The sequence below is a fragment of the Giraffa tippelskirchi genome, chromosome 5 (genome assembly GCF_054371585.1).
Source record: "Giraffa tippelskirchi isolate mGirTip1 chromosome 5, T2T-mGirTip1v1.2.pri, whole genome shotgun sequence".
Classification (NCBI taxonomy): Eukaryota; Metazoa; Chordata; class Mammalia; order Artiodactyla; family Giraffidae; genus Giraffa; species Giraffa tippelskirchi.
In genome coordinates, this window is record NC_137279.1 from 70,617,828 (window position 1) to 70,642,198 (window position 24,371).

Genomic DNA, 24,371 nt, shown 5'->3' on the forward strand with positions numbered 1-24,371 from the left:
ATGACCTTATATACAAGATAGCAAAAGAGACACAGATGTAAAAAACAGACACTTTTGGACTCTGTGGGAGAAGGCGAGGGCGGGATGATTTGACAGAATAGCATTGAAACATGTATATTATCATATGTGAAATAGATCGCCAGTCCAGGTTCGATGCATGAGACAGGGTGCTCAGGGCTGGTGCACTGGGATGACCCTGAGGGATGGGATGGGGAGGGATGTTGGAGGGGGGTCAGGATGTGGTACACATGTACACCCATGGCTGATTCCTGTCAATGTATGGCAAAAAACACTACAATACTGTAAAGTAATTAGCCCCCAATTAAAATAAATAAATAAATAAATAAAAAGGATAGTCTCCTCAACATCTACAGAAAGGCAACTTATAGAATGAGAGGAAGTATCTGCAAGCGTTGTATCTGAATGAGGGGTCAATATCCAGAATATATAAGCAACTACTATAACATAACTTCAAAAAACAGCAAGCAAATAACTGACTATAAAAAATGTGCAAAAAATTTCAGTAGACATTTCTTCATAGAAGACATAGAAGTGATCAATATACATCAGAAATGTGCTCAGCATCACTAAGTATCAGTGAAATGGAAACCAAGTCAAAAAGAAATATCACCTTTCAGGATGTGTATTATAAAAAGAAAATAACAGATGTTATCAAGGGTGTGGAGAGGTGCAACTGTTGTACCCTCTTGGTAGGAATGGAAAATGGCATGCCCATTATGGAACAGTTTGGAAGACCCTCCAAAAATTATTAAGATACAAAAATTATCATAAGAATTAGCAACCATTTACTTGAGTTTATGTCCAAAGGAGATAAAACCAGAATGTCCAGGAGATATCTATAATTTCATATCCATTGCCACATTGTACACAACAACCAAGATAGAAAAACTGCCCAGTGTCCACAGGCAGATAAATCAAGAAAGTAAATGTGGTGTATACATACACTGGAAGGTGATTCAGCTTTTTAAAATGAATGTTATCTTGTCATTTGCAGCAATTAATGAAGCTGGAGCAGAGAGGGCAATGGCACCCCACTCCAGTACTCTTGCCTGGAAAATCCCATGGATGGAGGAGCCGGGTAGGCTACAGTCTATGGGGTCGCTAAGAGTCGGACACGACTGAGTGACTTCATTTTCACTTTTCCCTTTCATGCACTGGAGAAGGAAATGGCAACCCACTCCAGTATTCTTGCCGGGAGAATCCCAGGGACAGCGGAGCCTGATAGGCTGCTGTTTATGGGGTCGCACAGAGTTGGACACGACTGAAGCGACTTAGCAGCAGCAATGAAGCTGGAGGATATTGGTAAGAGTGAAATAAGCTAGTCACAGGAGGACAAATACTGAACAATTTCATTTACCTGTGGCATCTAAAGGAAAATTCAGAGAAGTAGAGAGTAGAAGGGTGGTTCCAAGAGCTGGGAAGAGGTTGACACAGGGAATGACTGTAAAATGGTTATAAAATTTTAGTTTCAGGATGGAAAAGTTCTAGAGTTGTGCTGAACAACATGTTGCATTGAGTTAACAGGACTGACTGGACACTTCAAAGCTTAAGAGGCAAATCTGGACTGAACTTCCTCCATCTATGCTTGGAAGCTCCTCCTTTCTCAGATTCCTCTAGAACTGGATGTGGCATGTGTGTACCACCAGGGGGTCCCTGCAGAAGGAAAGAGCCTCCCCAGTACTAGGGGCCTTGGTTAAGGGGGGAGGACTCATTCTGAGGCTCTAATAGGAAAGATTTTGAATGAGGGAAGTGGCAGAGTGATGAATCATGACTGAAAGAAATGCTATAAGACCTACTAAGAGATGAGATTTACTATTGAATGAAGGTGTGATTGATCCAGTAAGGGGGATTCTGAAACACAGTTTTGCACATTAAGAATCCTGTAGGTCTTCCTTGGTGGCTCAGTGGTTATGAATCTACCTGCCAATGAAGGAGATACGAGCTCAATCCCTGATCTGGAAAGATTGAACATGCCGTGGAGGAACTAATCCTGTTTGCCACAACTACTGAGCCTGTGCTCTAGAGCCCAGGAGCCACAACCACTGAGCCCACGTGCCAAAACTAAGGAAGCCCGAGAGCCCTAGAATCCATGCTCTGTGACAAAAGAAGCCACCAAAGTGAGAAGCCTGTGCACCACAATTAGAGAGTTCCCCTGGCTTTTCACAAATGGAGAAAAGCCTGCACAGCAATGAAGACCCAGCAGAGCCAAAAAAAATTTTAATAAAAATTAAAAAGAATCCTGCAAATATTTTCCTGGGTAGTGATGGGATTTGTCTTCCTGGGAAAAGGATGCTCACTGTTTAGGGTGACAAATATCAAGGAAAACACAACAGAAAAAATTAATACACACAAAAAGAATCACACTATGCATTACACATGGACAAACACCCAGTTCCATGCACACAAACCTACACTATTAACCATAATACAGCTTCTTCCTGTACAGTAATTAGCCGCAGTGCTCTACTTGTAAATTACTTTCTATCACCAGGGCCCCTAAACTCATTCCCAGCAGGAATTTGGAATAAGTTTGCCCTCTACACTAAAACCCGCGAGAAAGCCCCAACTTTCTCATCTACAAAGTTTTTCTTCCAAAGTGAATGATTCTAGAATACATACCACTTTCACATCCTGAAAGGTCCACCTGCAAGTACAGAATAGAAGACACTATGAGGGTAAGATCACAAAGATGCACAATCTTTGGTTCATTTGGTGACAGTAGAAAACCTGATGAGGAACAGTGGTGGAGTCCAGGGAACCCAGCAAGATCAGAGCACACGTACTCAGGATGAAAGGCAAGACCTTTGCCTGGAGGATGGAACTTCCAAGTTCATTTCGTTTGCAAATTCCAGTCTTCTTTCCCTATAGGAAATGTTGTTGCAGGAGAGAGAACTCTGTGCTCTACAGAGTGTAATGGATGCTAACAATTTTAATATCCTGGGGACTGAGGCATCATGAGTTGGTAATAAGACTCTCATTCTACATTATCCCAATCAAGGGAATCATCTCTATCTGAAACGAACACCTTCAAAGACTCATAGCTTAATTCTACTGAAAGAGAAATGAAAAAGTATTTCTATCTCTGACCAGAAAAAAAAAAAATTGCTTGCCTTGGAGACACACGGAGTCTCTTCGGTCCTGTCACAAGCTGGGTTGACTGGCAGGTCCTCAGTGAAACCTAGAGGGACACAGAGCAACTTTTAGAACAATGGTAAGGCTGCTCAGGAATCACGCAGGGGGTTTTCTCATTGTGTGGACATGGAGTGGTGTATATGAATGTGGGAAGTTAATAAGCATGAGCTGAACTTGTGTTCATCCATCCTCTTTGGAGGAGGAAGGAAAGTAAAGAAGACGAGGAAGGAAATGAAAACAGAGCTTTGGCTTTCTAGCTAAGAAGAACCTAATCAAGAAGAAATATTTATTCTAAAAAAAGGAAAACTCTAAAATCTGTGTACTATTCAATGAAAGAGACCCATGACTTCTGCATATTTGAAGCTCCCGCTAAATTGCCATGGTCTCTTGATTTTTCCCAGATCACTCTTCCTCCAGGATCCATAGTTGCTGGTACTCTACTCATCATGTTTTCTATGAGACTTTGTACTTGATTAAAAGTGAACTCTGTAGAGTACTGAATTCAATCCTGGGCAAAGTGTGCTATTCTATTAATTCACTAATCAAATGTTTTAAATAAAATCAAATGTACAAGATTTGATAATACTGAATTCCTACCATTTAAAAACAGCCACTATGAATAAATCATATTTTTATATCAGTATTTGTTTTATGTACAGTGTGTACATGTCCACTGAGTCAGTCACTGTCGATACTCACAGGGGCAATATGTATAGTGGGACAGTTGATTATAGAAAGAACAGTTCCTCCACCAGGTCTTCCTGGGGAGCTAAGAAGTTCCTCCACTAGGTCTTCCTGTGGAGCTAGCTACACGGAGTAGCTGAGCTGTCAGGAGACTTGGTGAGAATGCTAACCAATCACTCAGCGATTCTCTTTTTTTTTTTTTTTGATGGGATGTGTGGTGGTGGAGTGTATGCATGAGGGAGGTTAGCAACTATGGACTGAGCTGCTGTTGAATCATCCTCTTTGCTGCATGAAGGAGAGCAAAGGAGAGGAGCAGGAAAGAAATGAAACAGAGCTTCTGCATTTTAACTACTGATAACCTAAATGATGGGGGAAAAAAGAAACACTAAAATGCATGTCAGCTTTCAATGACAGAGACCCATGACCCTTCTGCTGCCTTTTTAGAGCATCTTTTCAATGGCACTTATCTTCTGGACTTTTTCTGTATCACTGCCTCTCCAGGATCCACATTTATATCTCTTGAACTTACCAAGTTTTCTATGAGATTTTGTTCTTGATTAAAAGAAAATAATGCTTGCATGTCCACCGAGTCAGTGGCTATTTACACTCACAGAAGTCATACACTTAGTGGGACAGTTCATTGTGAAGAGAACACATAGGGTGAACACTGACTGTCTCTGACCCAGCTGTTCAGGAGATTGTAACAAAACTAATGGTCATTAGACTAACTACCAAGTTCCACTGTGAGATCTATTTGCTATCTTCCCTTGAGTGTATGCTACATGGTTTAACCAATGCAAGGCTTGTGGTAATGTCACCCAGTACAATGAAATATTCCCCCGATTATAATCTGCTTTTTTCTTTGTTTAAGCAATGACACTAGCACCAACAGATATGATCTACATTTTCTAAACAAAGCCACAAAACTCTCAGAATCTGAGAGTTTACCAGGAGGATGTAAGTCCTGAGGCTTCTTTCACACTACTGAGCCAAAGGGGGCTGTTAATTCACCTATGGTTTTCCTGGATTTCATGACCATTGAGCCCACCATATAATGAACATAAGGGTCTGGACCCCTGGACCTGCTAGTACCTCCAGGGATGGATATAAATGCAGGGACACCCTTGCTCCATGACTAGGATTTCAAGGCTGAGTGATAAGTTCAGGTCAGCAGTACAGAGAAGCCATATTGGGACCACACCTAGGTTCTCAGTTTGGCTTTTCCACTTAGAAGCTCAAAAACTTGCACCATTTTTCTCAACACCATCTCCATCTGAAGAAAATGAATATTAAGCAAACTCGAGGAACGGTTGAGTTGAGGAAAGAATCAGGTAATGTACAGCCAGTGTGCAGTGGTGATGAGAAGTGTTAAGAAACTTCACAGTTGACTTATTCTGTTTAAGAGGGAAATATCTTCTGAGGAAAGACACACACACACACACACGCACACACGCACACACACACACACGCACGCACTCTCAGAGCTTCAAAATCCCACCACATGGGCCTACACATTGGCCCCCAAACCTGATTCACGCAAACCCACAGCATCTAAATGATGGAGTAGTTTCCAGAGACCATAGAACACAGACATTGTTTTTCCTGGGACATCAGTCTCTTCTCTGCACTCCCAGCCTTCACCCCCTGTAGGAATCCAGCATCATGGTGCCTCTCCAACCAGAGCCAGAAAGAGAGCCCCACCTTCATCAACTAGATTGTGTCTCAGCAGAGGGATGGTCTCTGAATATTTACCGTGTTCATAGGCTGCTCCGAATGCCTGTGATTAGAGAGAAGAAAATGGTGTGAGGGTGTCAGCATCATGCATTCTCTGCAGTAAGTCTTCTGTTATCTGATTTTGGTCCTCAGAAAACTAAAACTCTTCAAGTCAATGCCCACCCACCTCCCCAATTAAACAGAGAGGACCGCTGTTGAAAAGCCTGGTATATTTTACATAAAATCTACAGTTTCAATTTGAACAAGATTTACAAAATTATTTTTGAAGCAGGAAAAATTTCTACTGAGGAATGTACTTACAGTAGTAACTGATGCTGTCTTTTTTAAAAGTACTTTTGAATCAAGTCTGTGTTGATAATATATTTATCCTCAATATTTCACCAGCCAAGAAACTGCATACATCAGTGATAATGTATGTGTCAGATTACTATAACTGTATTCGACTGAATGAAAATAAAGAAGTGAAGCAATGCCCTTATCCCAGATAAAGCCAGGTGAGCTCACCTTTGGGGTCCTCAGAGGCTGTTCCTCATCCCAGGCCTCGTGCTGTTTCACCACCAGGTCCTCTTGGGGAGCTAGAGAGATACAGAATAGCCATCAGGACACAGGTGAGGCTGCTCACCAATCACTCAGTATTTTTTTGTTTGTTTGTTTGATGGAGACATGGGGTGCAGTGTATGCATGAGGGAGTTTAGTAACTATGGACTGAAATGCTGTGGGATCATCCTCTTTCTGGATGGAGAGCAAAGGAGAGGAGCAGGAAAGAAATCTAACAGAGCTTCTGCATTTTAACTAGTGATACCCTAACCAATGTGGAAAAAAGAAATACCAAAATGCACACCAGCTTTCAGTGAAAGTGACCCATGACTCTCCTGCCTGTTTAGAGCTACTGGTAAATCACCCCTCTCTTGCAGATTTCTTCCTAGATCACTGCCTCCACAGAATTCACAGTTACAGCTATTGTATTTACCTAGTCTTCTATGAGACTTTATGATTAAAAGAAAACTCTGTTAAGAGGACTGATTTCAATATCTTTCCAAATAGCTACTATCAATCATATGATATTTTTCCCAGTCTTCATTTTCCAAAGAATGCTTGCATGTCCACTGAGTCAGTGGCTGTCCACACTCACAGAAGTCATACATTTAGTGGATAGTTCATTATGGACTGGAAGCATGGGGTGAACACTGACTCTGTCTGACCCAGCTGTGCAAGAGATTTACAACAAGAGGCATGGTCAGAAGGCTAACTATCAAGTTCCACGGTGAGATCTGTTTGAAAGTTTCCCTTGAGTATGTTCTACAGGGTTTAATCACTGTAAGGCTTATGGTAATGTCACTCAGTGCAATGAAATCTCTCCTTGATGATAATCTTTTTTCCTTGTTTCAGCAATGAAAGTAGCACCAACAGAATGACCCACATTGTCTACACAAGGCCATACAACTCTCAGAATATGAGAGTTCACCAGGAGGATGAAAGTCCCAAAGAGCTTTCAGACTAATGACTGTGCCAAATTTCACTATTAATCCACCTATGCTTGCCCTGGGATCCATGACCACTGATCCCACCGTATAATGAGGGGCACGGTCTGCACCTCTGGAGCTGCTAGTACAGGCATAAACATAGATGCAGAGACCCCCTTGTTCCATGACTAGGATTTCAAGGCTGAGTGATAAGGGCAGGTCAGGGGTCCAGTGCAGACACACTGGGAACATCCCTAGGTTCTCAGTTTGGCTTGTCTACTTAGGAGGTCAAGAGCTTGGGCCATTTTTCTCAGCACCATCTTCATCTGAGGGAAATGAATATTAAGCAAACTTGAGGAATTGCTGATTTGAGGAAAGAATCAGGTAATGTATAGTCAGTTTGCAGTGGTGATGACAAGTGTTTAGAAACTTCACAGTTGACTTTTTCTGTGAAAGAGGGAAATATCTCCTGAGTAAACACTCACACACAGAGCTTCAAAATCCCACCACATGGGCCCAGAATTGGCTCCCAAACACTATTCACACAAACCCACAGCATCTAAATGATGGAGTAGTTTCCAGAGACCATAGAACACAGATATTGTTCTTTCCTGGGACATCAGTCTCTTCTCTGCACTCCCAGCCTTCACCCCCTGTAGGAATCCAGCATCACGGTGGGTGCCTCTCCAACCAGAGCCGGAAAGAGAGCCCCACCTTCAACAACTAGATTGTTTCTCAGCAGAGGGATGGTCCCTGAATATTTACCGTATTCATAGGCTGCTCCAAATGCCTGTGATTAGAGAGAAGAAAACAGTATGAGGGTGTCAGCATCATGCGTTCTCTGCAGTAAGTCTTCTGTTATCTGATTTTGGTCCTCAGAAAACTAAAACTCTTCAAGTCAATGCCCACCCACCCCCCACCCTCCAATTTAAACAGAGAGGACCGCTGTTGAAAAGCCTGGTATATTTTACATAAAATCTACAGTTTCAATTTGAACAAGATTTACAAAGTTATTTTTGAAGCAGGAAAAATTTCTACTGAGGAATGTACCTACAGTAGTAACTGATGCTGTCTTTTTTAAAAGTACTTTTGAATCAAGTCTGTGTTGATAATATATTTATCCTAAATATTTCCCCAGCCAAGGAATTGCATATATCAGTGATAATGGACATTGTCAGATTCCTATAACTGTTTTCCACTCAGAAAAATGAAAGAAGTGAAGCAACATTCTTATCCCAGATAAAGACAGGTAAGCTTACCTTCAGGGTCCTCAGAGGCTGCTCCTCAGCTGAGGTCTGGTGCACTTCCACCACCAGGACCTTCTGCGGACCTAGAGGGACACAGGATCCCCATAGGAACACTGGTAAGGCTGCTCACCAATAACTCGGCATTTTTTTTTTTTTTTCTTATGGGGACATGTGGTGGAGTGTATGCATAAGGGAGGTTAGTAACTATGGACTGAGCTGCTGTTGAATCATCCTTTTTGCCAAGGCAAAGGAGAGCAAAAGACCAGAACAGGAAAGAAATGAAACAGAGATTATGCCTTTTATCTAGTGATAACCTAACAGCTGGGGAAAAAAGAAACACTAAAATGCATTCCAGTTCACGTTGATGTATGGCAGAAACCATCACAATATTGTAAAGTAATCATTCTCCAATTAAAATAAATAAATTTTTTAAAAAGAAAAAGGTCCTTGGGGAAAGGGAATCCTCTTCACCAATGTCCTCTTCAAGAATAAAATGTATTATCTGGAATCCTCTCAGGATTACATATAGATATAACAAACACTTTAAAATGCTTGTTGGTGTTCACTTGTGAAAACTCATTAGGTTGTATACATGAGATTTGTGCACTTTTCTATTCGTGTTGTATTTCAATAAGAGTTTACAGAAAATATTCTTTAGAAATAAAAAAAGAAATTTGGTTAGTGCAAAAAAAATAAAATAAAATAAAATGCATTCCAGCTTTCAATGACAGAGACTCATGACCCTCCTGCCTGTTTAGAGCTTCTGCTAAATCACTGCTGTCTTCTGGATTTCTTCCTAGATCACTGCCTCCCCAGGATCCACCATTAGAGTCACTGCACTTACCAATTCTTCTACTAGAATTTGCTTTTGATTAAAGGTAAGCTCTGTTAGAAGACTGAATTCAGCCCTACCTTTCCAAAAAGCTGTTGTAAATGATGTGATTTTTTTTTTTTTTTACCAGTCTTCATTTTCCAAACAATATTTGCATGTCCACTGAGCCAGTGGCTGTCCACACTCACAGAAGTCATATGTTTAATGGGACAGTTCATCATGGAAATTAAGCATGGAATGAATGCTGACGTTCTTGGACCCAGCTGTGCAGAAGATTTACAATAACAGTCATGGTCAGTAGGTTGACTATCAAGTTCCACTCTGAGATCTATTTGACACATTCCCTTGAGTGTTTTAATCAATGCAAGGCTTATGGTAATGTCAGTCAGTACAGTGAATTATCTCCTTGATGATAATCTGCTTTTGTCTTTGCTTAAGCAATGACACTAGCACCAAATGATGACATACAGTGTTTATACAAGGCCAAACAACTCTCAGAATGTGTGAGTTGACCAGGAGGATGTGAGTGCCAAGGTACCCTTCACACTAATGACTGTACCAAAGTTGGCGTTAATGTACCTATGGTTGTCCTGGGTTTTGTGAGCACTGAGCCCACCTTATAATGATGGGCATGGTCTGGACCTCTGGAGCTGTATTATCTCCCGGTATGGACACAGATGCAGGGACCCTGTTCCTCCATGACTAGGATTTCAAGGCTGAGTGATAAGTGCAGGTCAGGGGTCCAGAGCAGTCACACTGGGACCACCCCTAGGTTCTCAGTTTGGCTTTTCCACTTAGGAGGTCTAGAGCTTGGGCCATTTTTCTCAGCACCATATCCATCTGAGGAAAATGAATATTAACCAAACTTGAGGAACGGCTGAGTTGAGGAAAGAATCAGGTAATGCATAGCCAGTATGCAGTGCTGACAAGAAGTGTTTAGAAAGTTGACTTGTTGTGTGTAAGAGGGAAACATCTCCTGAGGAATCATATACACACACACAGAGCTTCACAATCACACTACATGAGCCCACATATGGGCCACCAATCCTGATTCACACAAACCCTCATCATCTAAATGATGGAGTTGTTTTCAGGGATCACTGAACACAGACACTGTTCTTTCTTTGAGATCAGTCCCTTCTCTGCACCCCAGCCCTCACCCCCTGTAGGAATCCAGCATCAGGGTGCCTCTCCAACCAGAGACGGCCAGAGAACCCCACCTTCATCAGCTAGATTGTTCCTCAGCAGAGGAAGGATCCATGAATATTTACCATGTTCGTAGGCTGCTCTGCATGCCTGTGATTAGAGAGAAGAAAACAGTGTCAGGGTGCCAGCATCTTGAGTACTATGCATTCAGGTCTTTCATTCTTGCTTTGCTCTCATAAAACCAAATGGTTTGAGTTTGTTTCTTTGTCAACTCAAAGTGTTGTTAAGTCCATAGCCCAAAAGAAAACATAGAGGATGCCTGTGGGAAAGGCTGGAGTCTTTCCTGGAAGATCTCTCCAGCCCCCTTTAACCAGCAATTGAAAATTTTTATTTCAAGAAGGAACATTTTCCACAGAGGAAATTTCTCCCAACTATAGTTTTTAATTTACACTGTCATTTGTTCAAACTGTCCTTTTGAATAAGTTATCTGCAGGGAAAGACTCAACATTCATCCATCAAGTTAAAAACTGTATCAGCTGTCTTGATTATTTTGAAACTTTATCTGAATTCAGCAAAAAAATAGAGTCACGAAGCAACACTTTTATCTCAGATAAATAAGGGGCACTTACCACAGAGGTGGGCAGAGCCTCTTCCTCCAACTTTGAATTGGATAGCTCCTCCCGCTTGTCCTCAGGGGGCTCTAGGAGGACATAGAGGAATGGTTAGGACATCTGTAATGCTGATCAGGAAGACCTTGTTAAGATGGACACATGGAAGGTGTATGGATGTGGGTGGTTAATAAGTGTGGGCTGAAACCTGTTGGACAACCTTCCTAGTTGGGTGGGGGAGGGGTAAGGAGATGAACATTTCAGAAATGAGTCCGAGAGCCTTTAACTTTCTTGCTAAGGGGAACCTAATTGACTTGAAATTGTCAGTCTGACAAAGGGAAGCACTAAAAATCACACGGTGTTTCAGTAGTCACGTACAGTTGTAAGACCTGGACCAAAAAGAAGGTTGAATGCCAAAGAATTGATGCTTTAGAATGGTGGTGCTGAAGAGACTCTTGAGAGTTCTTGGATAGCAAGGAGATCACACCAGTTAATCCTAAAGGAAATCATTGGAAGGACTGATGCTGAAGCTTCGATACTTTGACCTCCTGATGTGAAGAGCAGACTCTCTGGAAAAGCCCCTGATACTGGGAAAGATTGAGGGCAGGAAGAAAAGGAGGAGCCACAGAGGATGAGATGGTTGGATGGCATCATCAACTTAATGGACGTGAATTTGAGCAAACTCCGGGAGACAGTGAAGGATGGGGAAGCCTGGTTTGCTGCTGTCCATGGGCTCACAAACAGTCAGACACAACTTAGCAATTGAGCATTGTGATCAAAGATACATTGTATTTATTATTTTCATAACTCTTAAGAATTAAAAAGTTATCTAGCATTTCTATATTCACAATGCTGTGTACCTATCAACACCATCTACATCTAAATCTTTTTCATCAGATCCAATATAACCTCTGTACCCATTAAGTCATAATCCACCTTCCTTCTTGACTCCTGGCTTTGGTACAATTTCTATTTCCAGTTTCCATGAGTTAGCCTATCCTATGTACCTTAAAGCAGTGGAATCACAGAATATTTGTCTTTCTGTGTCTGCCTTATTTCACTAACCATAATACATTTTTGTATAATTTGGTCCATCCATTTTGCAGCATATTTCAATCCTTACTTCAATTTTATAGCTGAATAATATTCCATTCTGAGTATATATCATATTTCTTTTATTCATTCATCACATGATGGTCTTTGAGTTGTTTCTATCATTTGAGTATTAGTAATACACTGTGACCTCATTGGAAAAGACCCTAATGCTGGGAATGATTGAGGGCAGGAGGACAAGGGGACGACACAGGATGAGATGGCTGGATGGCATCACCGACTCGATGGACATGGGTTTGGGTAGACTCCGGGAGTTGGTGATGGACAGGGAGGCCTGGAGTGATGCAATTCATAAGGTCACAAAGAGTCAGGCACGACTGAGCAACTGAACTGAACTGAACTGAACTGAATACACTGTGAACATTAGTGTACAGATTTCTGTATGGTACCATAATGGTGATAAATAATATTGTGCATATTTAAAATATCATTGAATGTAACAATACAAAGTGTGAATCTAAGGTGAACTATGGACTTGAAATTACTAAAAATATATTATCTCACTTATTGTAATAATTGGACCACATACATGTTATCTGTGAGTATCATATGATAGCTGAAAGTGAAGTGATAGGATATAGCAATTGTCTGTATTATCTGTATAACCTTTCAGTTCAGTTCAGTCGCTGAGTCGTGTTCGACTCTTTGTGACTCCATGAACCACAGCATGCCAGGCCTCCCTGTCCATCGCCAACTGCCGGAGTCCACCCAAACCCATGGCCATCGAGTCTATGATGCCATCCAGCCATCTCATCCTCTGTGGTCCCCTTCTCCTCCTGCCCTCAATCTTTCCCAGCATCACGGTCTTTTCCAATGAGTCAGCTCTTCGTATCAGGTGGCCAAAGTATTGGAGTTTCAGCTTCACCATCAGTCCTTCCAATGAACACCCAGGACTGATCTCCTTTAGGATGGACTGGTTGGATCTCCTTGCAGTCCAAGGGACTCTCAAGAGTCTTCTCCAACACCACAGTTCAAAAGCATCAATTCTTCAGTGCTCAGCTTTCTTCACCGTCCAACTCTTAACATCCATACATGACCACTGGAAAAACCATAGCCTTGACTAGGCAGACCTTTGTTGGCAAAGTAATGTCTCTACTTTTTAATATGCTGTCTAGGTTGGTCATAACTTTCCTTCCAAGGAGGAAACATCTTTTAATTTCATGGCTGCAATCACCATCTGGAGTGATTTTAGAGCCCAGAAAAATAAAGTCAGTCACTGTTTTCAATGTTACCCTGTCTATCTGCCATGAAGTGATGGGACCAGATGCCATGATCTCAGTTTTCTGAATGTTGAGCTTTAAGCCAACTTTTTGACTCTCCTCTTTCACTTTCATCAAGAGGCTCTTTAGTTCTTCTTCACTTTCTGCCATTAGAGTGGTGTCATCTGCATATCTGAGGTTATTGACATTTCTCCTGGCAATCTTGATTCCAGCTTGTGCTTCTTCCAGCCCAGCGTTTCTCATGATGTACTCTGCATAGAAGTTAAATAAGCAGGGTGACAATATACATCCTTGACGTACTCCTTTTTCTATTTGGGACCAGTCTGTTGTTCCATGTCCAGTTCTAACTGTTGCTTCCTGACCTGCATACAGGTTTCTCAAGAGGCAGGACAGGTGGTCTGGTATGCCCATCTCTTTCAGAATTTTCCACAGTTTATTGTGATCCACACAGTCAAAGGCTTTGGCATAGTCAATAAAGCAGAAATAGATGTCAATATAATCCTGTTCTAAATAAAGTCTAATAATTGAAGAAATCTTGAACATGGCTTCAGGAAGGAACATATCAAAACTTATGTTAAAACAATTAGCTAGTGTCCAAACCATAGCTAGAGACCATCTCCACGCTTGAGCGTGAACCAAATGTTGAATTTAAAATGCATCTTTCCTCCCATAGTTAAAACAGTACCAAAAGATATAGTAAGTTTCAATTTAAACACATGAGGTTAAAGAAGAACATTGCTTAATATTTCTCAGCTTTTTCTTAAATATGAGTCACTAAACATTCTACAATAACTATTCTTGAGTGAACTTAATGAGAAAATTTCCACAGTACCTTCAACTGTGTCAGTTGTAGGGTGTACTCTATTTCGTGGCCAACGACGAAACCTCCTGACCCAGCTGGTAGTGGATGTTCTTGACTTCTGAGGGATGTTTCTTCTGGTCTTCTGGGCAAAACATCCTGGGAAATGCATTATAATGGAGAGAGCTGTTGACATCTTGCTGGCAGAAGACCACCCGGAAACTAATAACATTTGACCCAAAGTTCAATCCTCTGGTCCCCTTCCTCACCAGATGCCTAGCAGGAGGCCTGAGCAGGTGGTCCTACTAGGCATCTGGCACCCAACATAATGGTTTTGCAGGCAAATATCTCTGTTTAACTGAGACCTAGAAGCTCAGCAGAGCATAGTGACCATGCCTGATGGGCTGGATTCAAATCCCATTTAGGAGAAGCAGGTATTTGGGAAAGACATATGGTTCCCTCTTTGCCTCAGTTTCCTGTTCTGAGTTGGAGAAATGTTAATATGGCTTATTTTTACCATTATGAGGCCAAGAAGGATTAAATACAGGTAAAATATTGGAAAAATAAAGGAGGGATTCCCTGGTAGTCCAGTGGTTAAGAATCTGCCTTGCAATGCAGGGGACGGGGGTTTGATTTCTGGTTGTCAAACTGCAGTCCCACATGCCTCAGAGCAGCTAAGCCCACATGTTGCAACTACTGAGCCCAAGCACCACAACTAGAGAGTCAGTGCCCTGCAATGAAAGATCTGCAAAACACAGTGAAGATCCCATGTGCCACAACTAAGACCCGATGCAGACAAATAAATGAATAGATCTATAGACAAATAAATAAATAGAAAAGTAAAGAACGGGTGCTTCATAATTGCTCTGTAAGTGTTCAGTCTTGAATGATGGCAAGAATAAGGTGGACCTTTAGTAGTGGTTGAAGGCAATGAGGGCATTTGGATGGCTCCAATAAGTGGGACTGGAAGCTTTTTCTTCAGCTTTTTCACAGAAACAAGGTTTCTCATGGAGACTATCTATTATCACCTCCTCTGACACCCAGCTCTGTTGTGGAGGAAGGGAGGACAAAGTAGGGGCTATAACCCATATGTTACTTTGCAGGTTGTTGAAATTTAGAGAGATCAAGTGACTTTCCAAGAGTCACACAATGATAAATAGTGGATCTGGGACAGGAATGTAGTTGGTTCCCTGAGGACACAGATGTCTGCACCCATGAGATCTGTGCTAAACTCCTGAACCAGGAGCTCACCCCCCCCCCCCACTCAAATTCTCCTCCCCCTAATTTTCTGTGGATGAGAGCTGATGCCCTGGAGAAGATGTCTGAGCCCAAAAAGAGCTCAAATCCTCCTTCCACCATTTGTCTTTATATTTCAGTTCCTAATCCAAAATACATGTTTCTTCTGAGCAAAGCCCATCAGAAAAAACACAGGATTTCAATTTTTCTATCCCCCCTCCCCAGCCTCTTCACACACTCAACCATGTCACAGGCAGCTGTCCCCTTGCCAGTGGCCAGTGGTCTCTTTGGCCACCAAATTCCTGGAAGCTCAGAACCTTCTAAACCAAAGGCCACATGATGGCTCTACAAGGAACTAGCTTCCCTTCCACTGACTAAGTCTAGATGAGCAGTTAATGTGAGGTGAGGTGGCCATCTGTGTTGTGCTTTTGTGGCTTAAATAAGTCTGTGATGCTCAGAGTCTCACAGTTGATCTGAGCACTGATTTGAGCAGCCTGGACCATGCACTATGTAAGAATGGGCAGGAGTTCAAGTCTGTCCTGACTAAAATTCTGACCTCATCACCTCCTCATCATGTTCTAGACCTTGTAGTGGAAGACAACAGGGCCCCATATTCTTTTTGAAAATCATATCCATACTCAGAAGCTGGAGACCACAACCCAAGATTCTCCTTGAGGATCAACAGAAAGACCCTCTTTCCCTCAGTGACCAAATGTTTATCCTACTAACCCAACTTGGGACTTCCTGGGTGGCTCACATGGTAAAGTGTCTGCTTACAATGTGGGAGACCTGGGTTTGATCCCTGGGTTGGGAAGACCATCTGGAAAAGGAAATGGCAACCCAATCCAGTACTCTTGCCTGGAAAATCCCATGGACGGAGGAGCCTGGGCGGCTACAGTCCATGTCATCGCAAAGAGTCGGACACCACTGAGTGACTTCACTTTCACTAACCCAACAGCACTGCTCCATCTCACCAAATTCCCTGGCAACAGCCAAACAGTGATCCTGTCCATATCAACCCATGGAAATCCCACCAGTAAACCCCACTGTCTTTCCTTTTTAAAAGTCTCTGGATTTACACTGCTAGTGCTTGTAGATTTGGGCAGCTACATTTAGGAGAGTTGAGCTATGATGTCCATTGTTGGGGAGACTTCACAGTTCTCCTGCTTCAGGTCTTTCCATCTGTTCTCTGGTAGGATGGGTACAAAACTGGCACTGGGAAATTGTATATTTTTCTAAATTTAGGAAGATATTTTAGAAAATTTAGAAAGTTGTAAATTTTCAATTTAGAAAATTATAAATTTTCTAAATTTAGGAAGATATTTAAGGCAGCCAGCTGACCGAAGAATCAAAATATAATTTAAGGAATGAAGCAAAACTATAAAACACATTTATAACTCTGTAGATAAATTAGAGTGATGGAAAAGAAAAAAAAATACAAGGAAAATTCATCAGTAAACTTAACCAGCCCATTTGATAGAACAGCCTTTAGAGGATCAGCAGAAACCTACCTCCAGAACAACAGTTGAGGTTTCCCATTTTCAAACTCTCAAGTTTGAAGGTGAGCCCTTCTAGTTGCACCTTATGTGAACCTCTCAGCTCACTAACTGGCACTTGGTACAGAATGCACAATGTGCATTACCACATCACTGTGGTGACGATACATCACAGAACTTTCAGAGTGAACTGGACTCTGCACAGGATGAGTCCAAGTGCTACTGCCCAGAAAGTGTGTTTCTATGGGCAAACTGGGATTTTCAGAGTAAGGATTTAATTTCAAAAATTGAATCTCAGGGTCACATATTCTTCTCTGATCAAGAAAATAATTTATATGAGAGAAAATGCCCTGCCCTCAAAGATAGTTGATAGTGAACATGTCAGGGTGAGGAGGGAAAAAGCTAACACATTGAGAATAAAAAGAGATTCTATTCTTAATTAGGATATCATCTTGGTATTGATCACAAGTTTGTCTTCCTAACACACAGTGAGGCCAAACAATACCAAGAATCAGGAGCCTGGAGCAAAGAAAGCCTTACTGCAGAGCCACAAAAGGAAAAAAGACAAACAAAAAAACCTGAGCTCCCCAAAAGCTTTCAGCAAAACCCTTTTCTAGGGAAGCTGAGGCAGTGGTCTGGCTACTTCTTGTGTCAGTCATTGACCCCATTGACTGTAATCCATCAGGCTCCTCTGTCAATACTCTATAATTTATATATATATATATATAGTCTAAAATGAGTATATATATGTAACTGATTCACTTTGCTGTGCAGCAGAAACTAACACAACATTGTAAAGTGACTATACTCCAAGACAAGGTAAGTTTTTTTAAAATGTCTGAAGTTTATACAAACTGTGGGGACTGTTAAGGCCCTCTTGGCAAAGCCCTAGTTCTTGCTTATTAACACTTGATAGAAAGGCAAAAATAAACAAAAGAAAATCTGTTGATCTGATAGACATGCACTGCTAATCATTTTACATTGTGGTTTATTCATGAAGAACCTCTGAATAAACGAAGCAGTAAAAACAATCCCTCAGCATTCTTGATAATACCTTTTTATTAATACATACTTTACAATACTACATCTTAATGAAGAACAAATATGATAATGACAACAAATCAAAGCTTTTGGCTGTTTTGCTCAACGATATTAGAGTATATATTATAATGACTAATCTTGTAATGGTAACAGTGTGAAGGGCTAGATATAACATGCAGTCATGCCAGACTTCTATCAGCTTGGGATCTCGCTGAGACACCCAGACCCCAGAACACATACAGATACATGCTTATTCATATTTGCAAGCATATTAGACAGGGTAAAGTTGAAGAAACTTACTAAAATACAGTTTACTGTTGTTGTTCAGTCACTAAGTCATGTCCGACTCTTTGTGACTCCACGGACTGCAGCACGCCAGGTTTCCTAGTCCTTCACTGATTATGGTATTTGTATCATAATTAAATCCATTAGTGAGTACCTGGCATCATTTATTTCTCATTGAAAATATTTCCTATATAATACAGTTTGCTGGATGGAAGTGTGTAATTAAATAAGGCTTGATCTTACTTTTAAATCTAAAACAGTCACTGTGTGACGCTGCTGTTGTTGTTCAGTCGCTAAGTCATGTCCAGTTCTTTGCAACCCCATGGACTGCAGTATGCCCGACTTCCCTGTCCTTCACTATTTCCTGGAGTTTGCTCAAATTCATGTCCATTGAGTCAGTGATGCTAACTAACTATCTCTAACTACCTCATCCTTTGCTGCCCTCTTCTCCTTCTGTCTTCAGTCTTTAACAGCATCATGGACTTTTCCAATGAGTATGATCTGCAAAACAGGGGGCTAAAATATTGGAACTTCAGTTTCAGCTTCAGTCATTCCAATGAGTATTTGACGTTGATTCCCTTTAAGAGTGACTGGCTTGATCCCCTTGTAGTTAAACGGACTCTCCAGAGTCTTCACCAGCACCACAGTTCAAAAGCATCAGTTCTTTGGCACTCAGCCTTCTTTACAGTCCAACTCTTACATTTGTACAACTACTGGAACAATGATAGGACCTAGGACCTTTGTCAGCAAAGTGATGTCTCTGCTTTTTAATATGCTGTCTAGGTTGGTCTTAACTTTCCTTCCAAGGAGTAAGTGTCTTTTAATTCCATGGCTGCAGTCACTATCTACAGTGATTTTGGAGCCCCCCAAAATAAAGTCAGCCACTGTTTCCACTGTTTCCCCATCTATTTGCCATGAAGTGATGGGACTGGATGCCATGATCTTAGTTTTCTGAATGTTGAGCATTAAGCCAACTTTTACACTCTCCTCTTTCACTTTCATCAAAGGCTCTTTAGTTCTTCTTCACTTTCTGCCATAAGGGTGGTGTCATCTGCATATCTGAGGTTATCGATATTTCTCCTGGCAATCTTGATTCCAGCTTGTGCTTCCTCCAGCCCAGCATTTCTCATGATGTACTCTGCATATAAGTTAAACAAGCAGGGTGACAATATACAGCCTTGACGTACTCCTTTTCCTATTTGGAACCAGTCTGTTGTTTCATGTCCAGTTCTAACTGTTGCTTCCTGATGTGCATACAGGTTTCTCAAGAGGCAGATCGAGTGATCTGGTATTCCTATCTCTTTCAGAATTTCCCAGTTTATTGTGATCTACACAGTCAAAGGCTTTGGCATAGTCAATAAAGTGGACATAGATGCTTTTTTTGGAACTATCTTGCTTTTTGGATGATCCAGCAGATGTTGGTGGTTTGATCTCTGATTCCTCTGCCTTTTCTAAAATCAGCTTGAACATATGGAAGTTCACAGTTCATGTATTGCCTCACTTGGAGAATTTTGAGCATTACTGAGTGAAGTAAGTCAGAAAGAGAAAAAACAAGTGTTGCATATATAAGGAATATAGAAAATGGTATTAATGTATGTATTTTTAAGGCAGGAAGAGATTCAGACATAGAGAAGAGACTTCTGGACACAGCGGGGGAAGGAGAAGATAGGATGAGCTGAGACAATGACACTGAAATATATACATTACCATATGTAAAATAGATAGCTAATGTGAAGTTTATGTATAACACAAGGAGCACAAACTGGTGCTCTGTGACAATCTAGACTGGTGGCATGGGATGGGAGGTGGGAGGCCGGTTTAGGAAGGAGGGGACATATGTATACTTATGGTTGATTCATGTTGATGTATGGCAGAAACCAACACAACATTGTAAAGCAATTATCCACCAAATAAAAATGAATATTTTTTTTTAAAAAGTCACATGTAAATTGAAGTTAGAGTACACCCTCACCCCATACACAAAAATAAGTTGAAAATGGCTTAAAGTCTTAAATATAAGACATGATATGATAGAACTAGAAGAGAATATAGCTAAACATTCTCTGACATAAATCACAGCAATATTTTCATAGATAAGTCTCCCAAGGCAATAGATATAAAAGCAAAAATAAAAAAGGAACATAATCAAACTCATAAGCTTTTCCACAGCAAAGGAAACCATAAACAAAATTAAAAACAATCTACCGAATGGGAGAAAACATTTGCAAATGGTGTGAATAACAAAGGATTAATCTCCAAAATATACAAAGAGCTCATACAACTCAATAACAAAAAAACAAAGAACCCAATCAAAAACTGAACAGAAGACCTAAATAAACATCTTTCCAAAGAAAACATACAGATGGCTCATAAGCATACAAAATGATGTTCAACATCACTAATAATGAGAAATGCAAGTCAAAACTACAATGACGTACCACCTCACAATAGTCAGAACGGTCATCATTAAAATGTCAAATAACAAATGCTGGAGAGGGCATGAAGAAAATGGAACACCCCCCCCCATACTATTAATAGGACTATAAATTGGTGAAGCCATTATGGAAAAGAGTAGTTACTTTAAAAACTGAAAATAGAACTACTATGTTGCTATTGTTCATTTACTTAGTCATGTCCAACTCTTTGCGGCCCCATGGACTGTAGCACTCTAGAGTTCCTCATCACACTCCAGAGTTCCTCGTCCTTCACTATCTCCCAGAGTTTGCTCAAACTCATGTTCATTGAGTTGATGATGCCATCCAACCATCTTATCCTCTGTTATCCCCTTCTCCTCCCGCCTTCAATCTTTGCCAACATCGGGGTCTTTTCAAATGAGTCAGTTCTTCGAATCAGGTGGCCAAATTATTGAAACTTCAGCTTCAGCATCAGTCCTTCCAATGAATATTCAGAGTTGATTGACTGGTTTCATCTCCTTGCAGTTCAAGGGACTCTCAAGAGTCTTCTCCAACACCACAGTTCAAAAGCATCGACTCTTCGGTGCTCAGCCTTCTTTATGGTTGAACTCTCACATCCACACATGACTACTGGAAAACCATAGCCTTCACTATATGGACCTTGGTTGGTAAAGTGGTGTCTCTGCTTTTCAATACACTGTCTAGGTTTGCCATAGCTTTTCTTTCAAGGAGCAAGTGTCTTAATTTCATGGCTGCAATCACTGTCTGCAGTCATTTTGGAGCCCTCCAAAATAAATCTCATTGTTTCCACTGTTTCCCCATCTATTTGTTATGGAGTGATGGGACCAGATGCCATTCAGTTCAGTTCAGTCTAGTCACTCAGTTGTGTCCGACTCTTTGCTACTCCATGGACTGCAGCACACCAGGCCTCCCTGTCCATCACCAACTCCCAGAGTTTACTCAAACTCATGCCCATCGAGTCAGTTCAGTTCAGCTCAGTTGCTCAGTCATGTCCAACTCTTTGCGACCCCATGAACCGCAGCACGCCAGGCCTCTCTATCCATCACCAACTCCCTGAGTCCACCCAAACCCATGTCCATCGAGTCAGTGATGCCATCCAGCCATCTCATCCTCTGTTGTCCCCTTCTCCTCCTGCCCTCAATCTTTCCCAGCATCAAGGTCTTTTCAAATGAGTCAGCTCTTCACATCAGGTGGCCAAATACTGGAGTTTCAGCTTAAACATCAGTCCTTCCAATGAATATTCAGGACTGATTTCTTTTAGGATGGACTGGTTGGATCTCCTTGCAGTCCAAGGGACTCTCAAGAGTCTTCTCCAACACCACAGTTCAAAAGCATCAATTCTTCACCGCTCAGCTTTCCTCATAGTCCAACTCTCACATCCATACATGACTACTAGAAAAATCATAGTCTTGACTAGACGGACCTTTGTTGGCAAAGTAATGTCTGTGATTTTTAATATGCTGTCTAGGTTGGTCATTATCTTAATGATAATATCCGATGCCATTATCTTAATTTTTTCAATGCTGAGTTTTAAGCTAGCATTTTTTTTTTACTCTCTTCTTTCACCTTTAGTTCCTTCTTGATTTCTTCCATGACAGTGGTGTTGCAGTAGAAATTACTAGGCAGTCAGTGTATAACTCTGAAACCTCAGTCTTGTTTTCAGTAAACATCCTGCTCCATTGTACTGAATTCCTGGAATGTGTCTTTAGTCTGATAAATTATCAGCACTCAGATCCAGAGAAGAGCAGCAATTAAACTCTGTGCCATATGCTTGAGGGAAAAATGACTGGTGATCATTAATCTTAAGCCCATTCATCTGGCCCATGGTAAAATGGACAGAGGGAATGAAAAAGGGCAGTGACTTAATCCAAGGATCAAAAGAAGTCATAAAGATGATGTTAAGTATCTGAACCTTTAAACTGAATGTTTAGAAATAATGTGATTTAAAGGAAGGGTATAAAAACCATCTCGAGGTGACTCTACCCCCTCTCTATGCTGAGTGTCTATGCTGAGAGCTTTGCACTTTCCTCCTATTTAATAAATCTTATTCAGTTACTACCATGAGTGTTTGTATGTTCACGGATTCCATTCTTTGGCTTCGTGGACAAGAATTTGGATTCCTGTCTCATCTTTTGGGGGCTTGTCTGGAAATCCTGAACGGCTACTCAAGGTAAGCACAGACACTCTCAACTCTGTCATTCATTTCTCGTTACCTAATCTAGCTGCATGGTTTCTTGAGCCACTCTGTTTCACAAGCCTTCACGAGTTCCAAAGGCAGACAGAGTTAGTAGGCAGTGACCTTGGGTCTCGGTATTAGCCAGCAGATTGACCTGGGGGTGCTGAGCAATATCTCTGCTAAACTGCCGCCTCAGTGAGAACCGCAGGACATCTACCATTTCTCTTTCCGAACATCTAGAGGTTATGAGATTTTTCACTTAAGGTAGGGTCATTTTGGAGTGTGTGTAAATACTACTAACCTTGTGCACTACATAGCTTGCTTTAGGGGAACTCCAGTTCAGGCACACCCAATATTCAAAGGCACAGCAAGTCCACCAACCTAGGCTCTCACTCTATATCTATCTCTAGGTGGAAAGGAAGATAGAGACAGGAAGAGGACAATAGTCCAGGGTAACCGGATAATGATGTCAAGACCAGGTGCACTGCAAAGTTGAGGGAAGCATACCTTATTGGTGTTTCTTTGCTCCCACTGTGGAAGGTGGGGACACCCTCTATCAGAAGAACCAGAGAAAAGACAAAGAGCACTGGACGCTGGTCTTTTGTCTTTCAGATGGGAGCAACCTCTTAGTGCCCTACACCCAGCTCAAAGCGGACGCCTTTGGCAAGTATACTGAAGAACTAGAAGTTTAACCCTTAGACTTTGTTAAAGAAGAGTATGATCTTTTTCTGCACCAAGGCATAGCCTCAATAGGATCTATCTAATGGTGAAAAATGGCCCCCTGAGGGCTCATTTGATTATAATACCATCCTCCAAATAGACCTCTTTTGTAGACAAGAAAGAAAATGGTCAGAAGTGCCATATATACAGGTTTTGTCTTGAGAGAGAAAACCCTCTTATCCAGGAGTTGTGGGCTTACTACTTCTATGCTGCCTATAACTTCCTCCAAGTCCTCAGGCCCAAACTGTCGCCCTTAACCAGAGCTGCCCAAACCTAGCCCATAGGAGCCTCCACAATCTCTGGTAATGCCTTGGGCAGCAGGCTGCTGCTCCTTCCCCAGTGGCTCCTAACCCAACACTGGTGATATCTAGGCTATATCCTTCCCTCCTTCCATTCTAAGAAGCTCCTAATGGGGACTTGGGAGCCACAGGAGTCCATGTTCCTTTCCCCCTCTGAAATTTAAGGCAAATTAAATTAGACCTAGGAAGCTTTACTGAAGATCCTGACAATTATAAAAGTGTTTTCCAGGGTCTAAACCAATCTTTGAAACGGCATGGAAAGATATTATGCTAATCCTGACTAGTACCCTTACTGACAATGAAAGAAGTAGTAATTAAAAATGCCCAGGGATGGGGAGATGAATGGTATGCTACTAGCATGCAGGGGAGACCTGAGAGTGAATCAGCCTGGTTACCTACTGGGCTCCAGGCAGTGCCCACAGCCGATCCTAACTGGGCACATGACAAAGACAGTGATGACTGGAAGAGAGTTCACTTTATCACTTGCATTAAGGAAGGCTTAAAAAAATCACTAGCTAAGCCCTTAGACTACTCCAAACTCTCTGGAGTGATGCCGGAAAAGGAGGAAATGCACACAGCTTGTCTGGAAAGGCTCAGGGAGGCATGGAGAAAACACACTAATTTGGACCCAGATGCCCCAAACTTATTCTTAAAGACAAATTTATTACTCAGTTGGCTCCAGAT

At 41.5% G+C, this 24,371-nt stretch overlaps 1 protein-coding gene across 1 annotated transcript in view; it reads right to left on the reverse strand.

Moving 5' to 3' along the window:
* The window catches only part of LOC145505189 (uncharacterized), a 35,176-nt gene that overhangs the window by 8,952 nt on the left and 1,853 nt on the right, over positions 1-24,371 (reverse strand). The window contains exons 2-11 of the mRNA XM_081486966.1: positions 16,747-16,848; positions 14,033-14,158; positions 10,889-10,959; positions 10,385-10,409; positions 8,294-8,364; positions 7,800-7,824; positions 6,076-6,146; positions 5,590-5,614; positions 3,132-3,199; positions 2,641-2,665 (exon numbers count right to left, since the gene is read on the reverse strand). Of these exons, the coding sequence (XP_081343092.1) occupies positions 2,641-2,665; positions 3,132-3,199; positions 5,590-5,614; positions 6,076-6,146; positions 7,800-7,824; positions 8,294-8,364; positions 10,385-10,409; positions 10,889-10,959; positions 14,033-14,158; positions 16,747-16,848 (609 nt within the window). The remainder of the gene's footprint in view (positions 1-2,640; positions 2,666-3,131; positions 3,200-5,589; positions 5,615-6,075; positions 6,147-7,799; positions 7,825-8,293; positions 8,365-10,384; positions 10,410-10,888; positions 10,960-14,032; positions 14,159-16,746; positions 16,849-24,371) is intronic.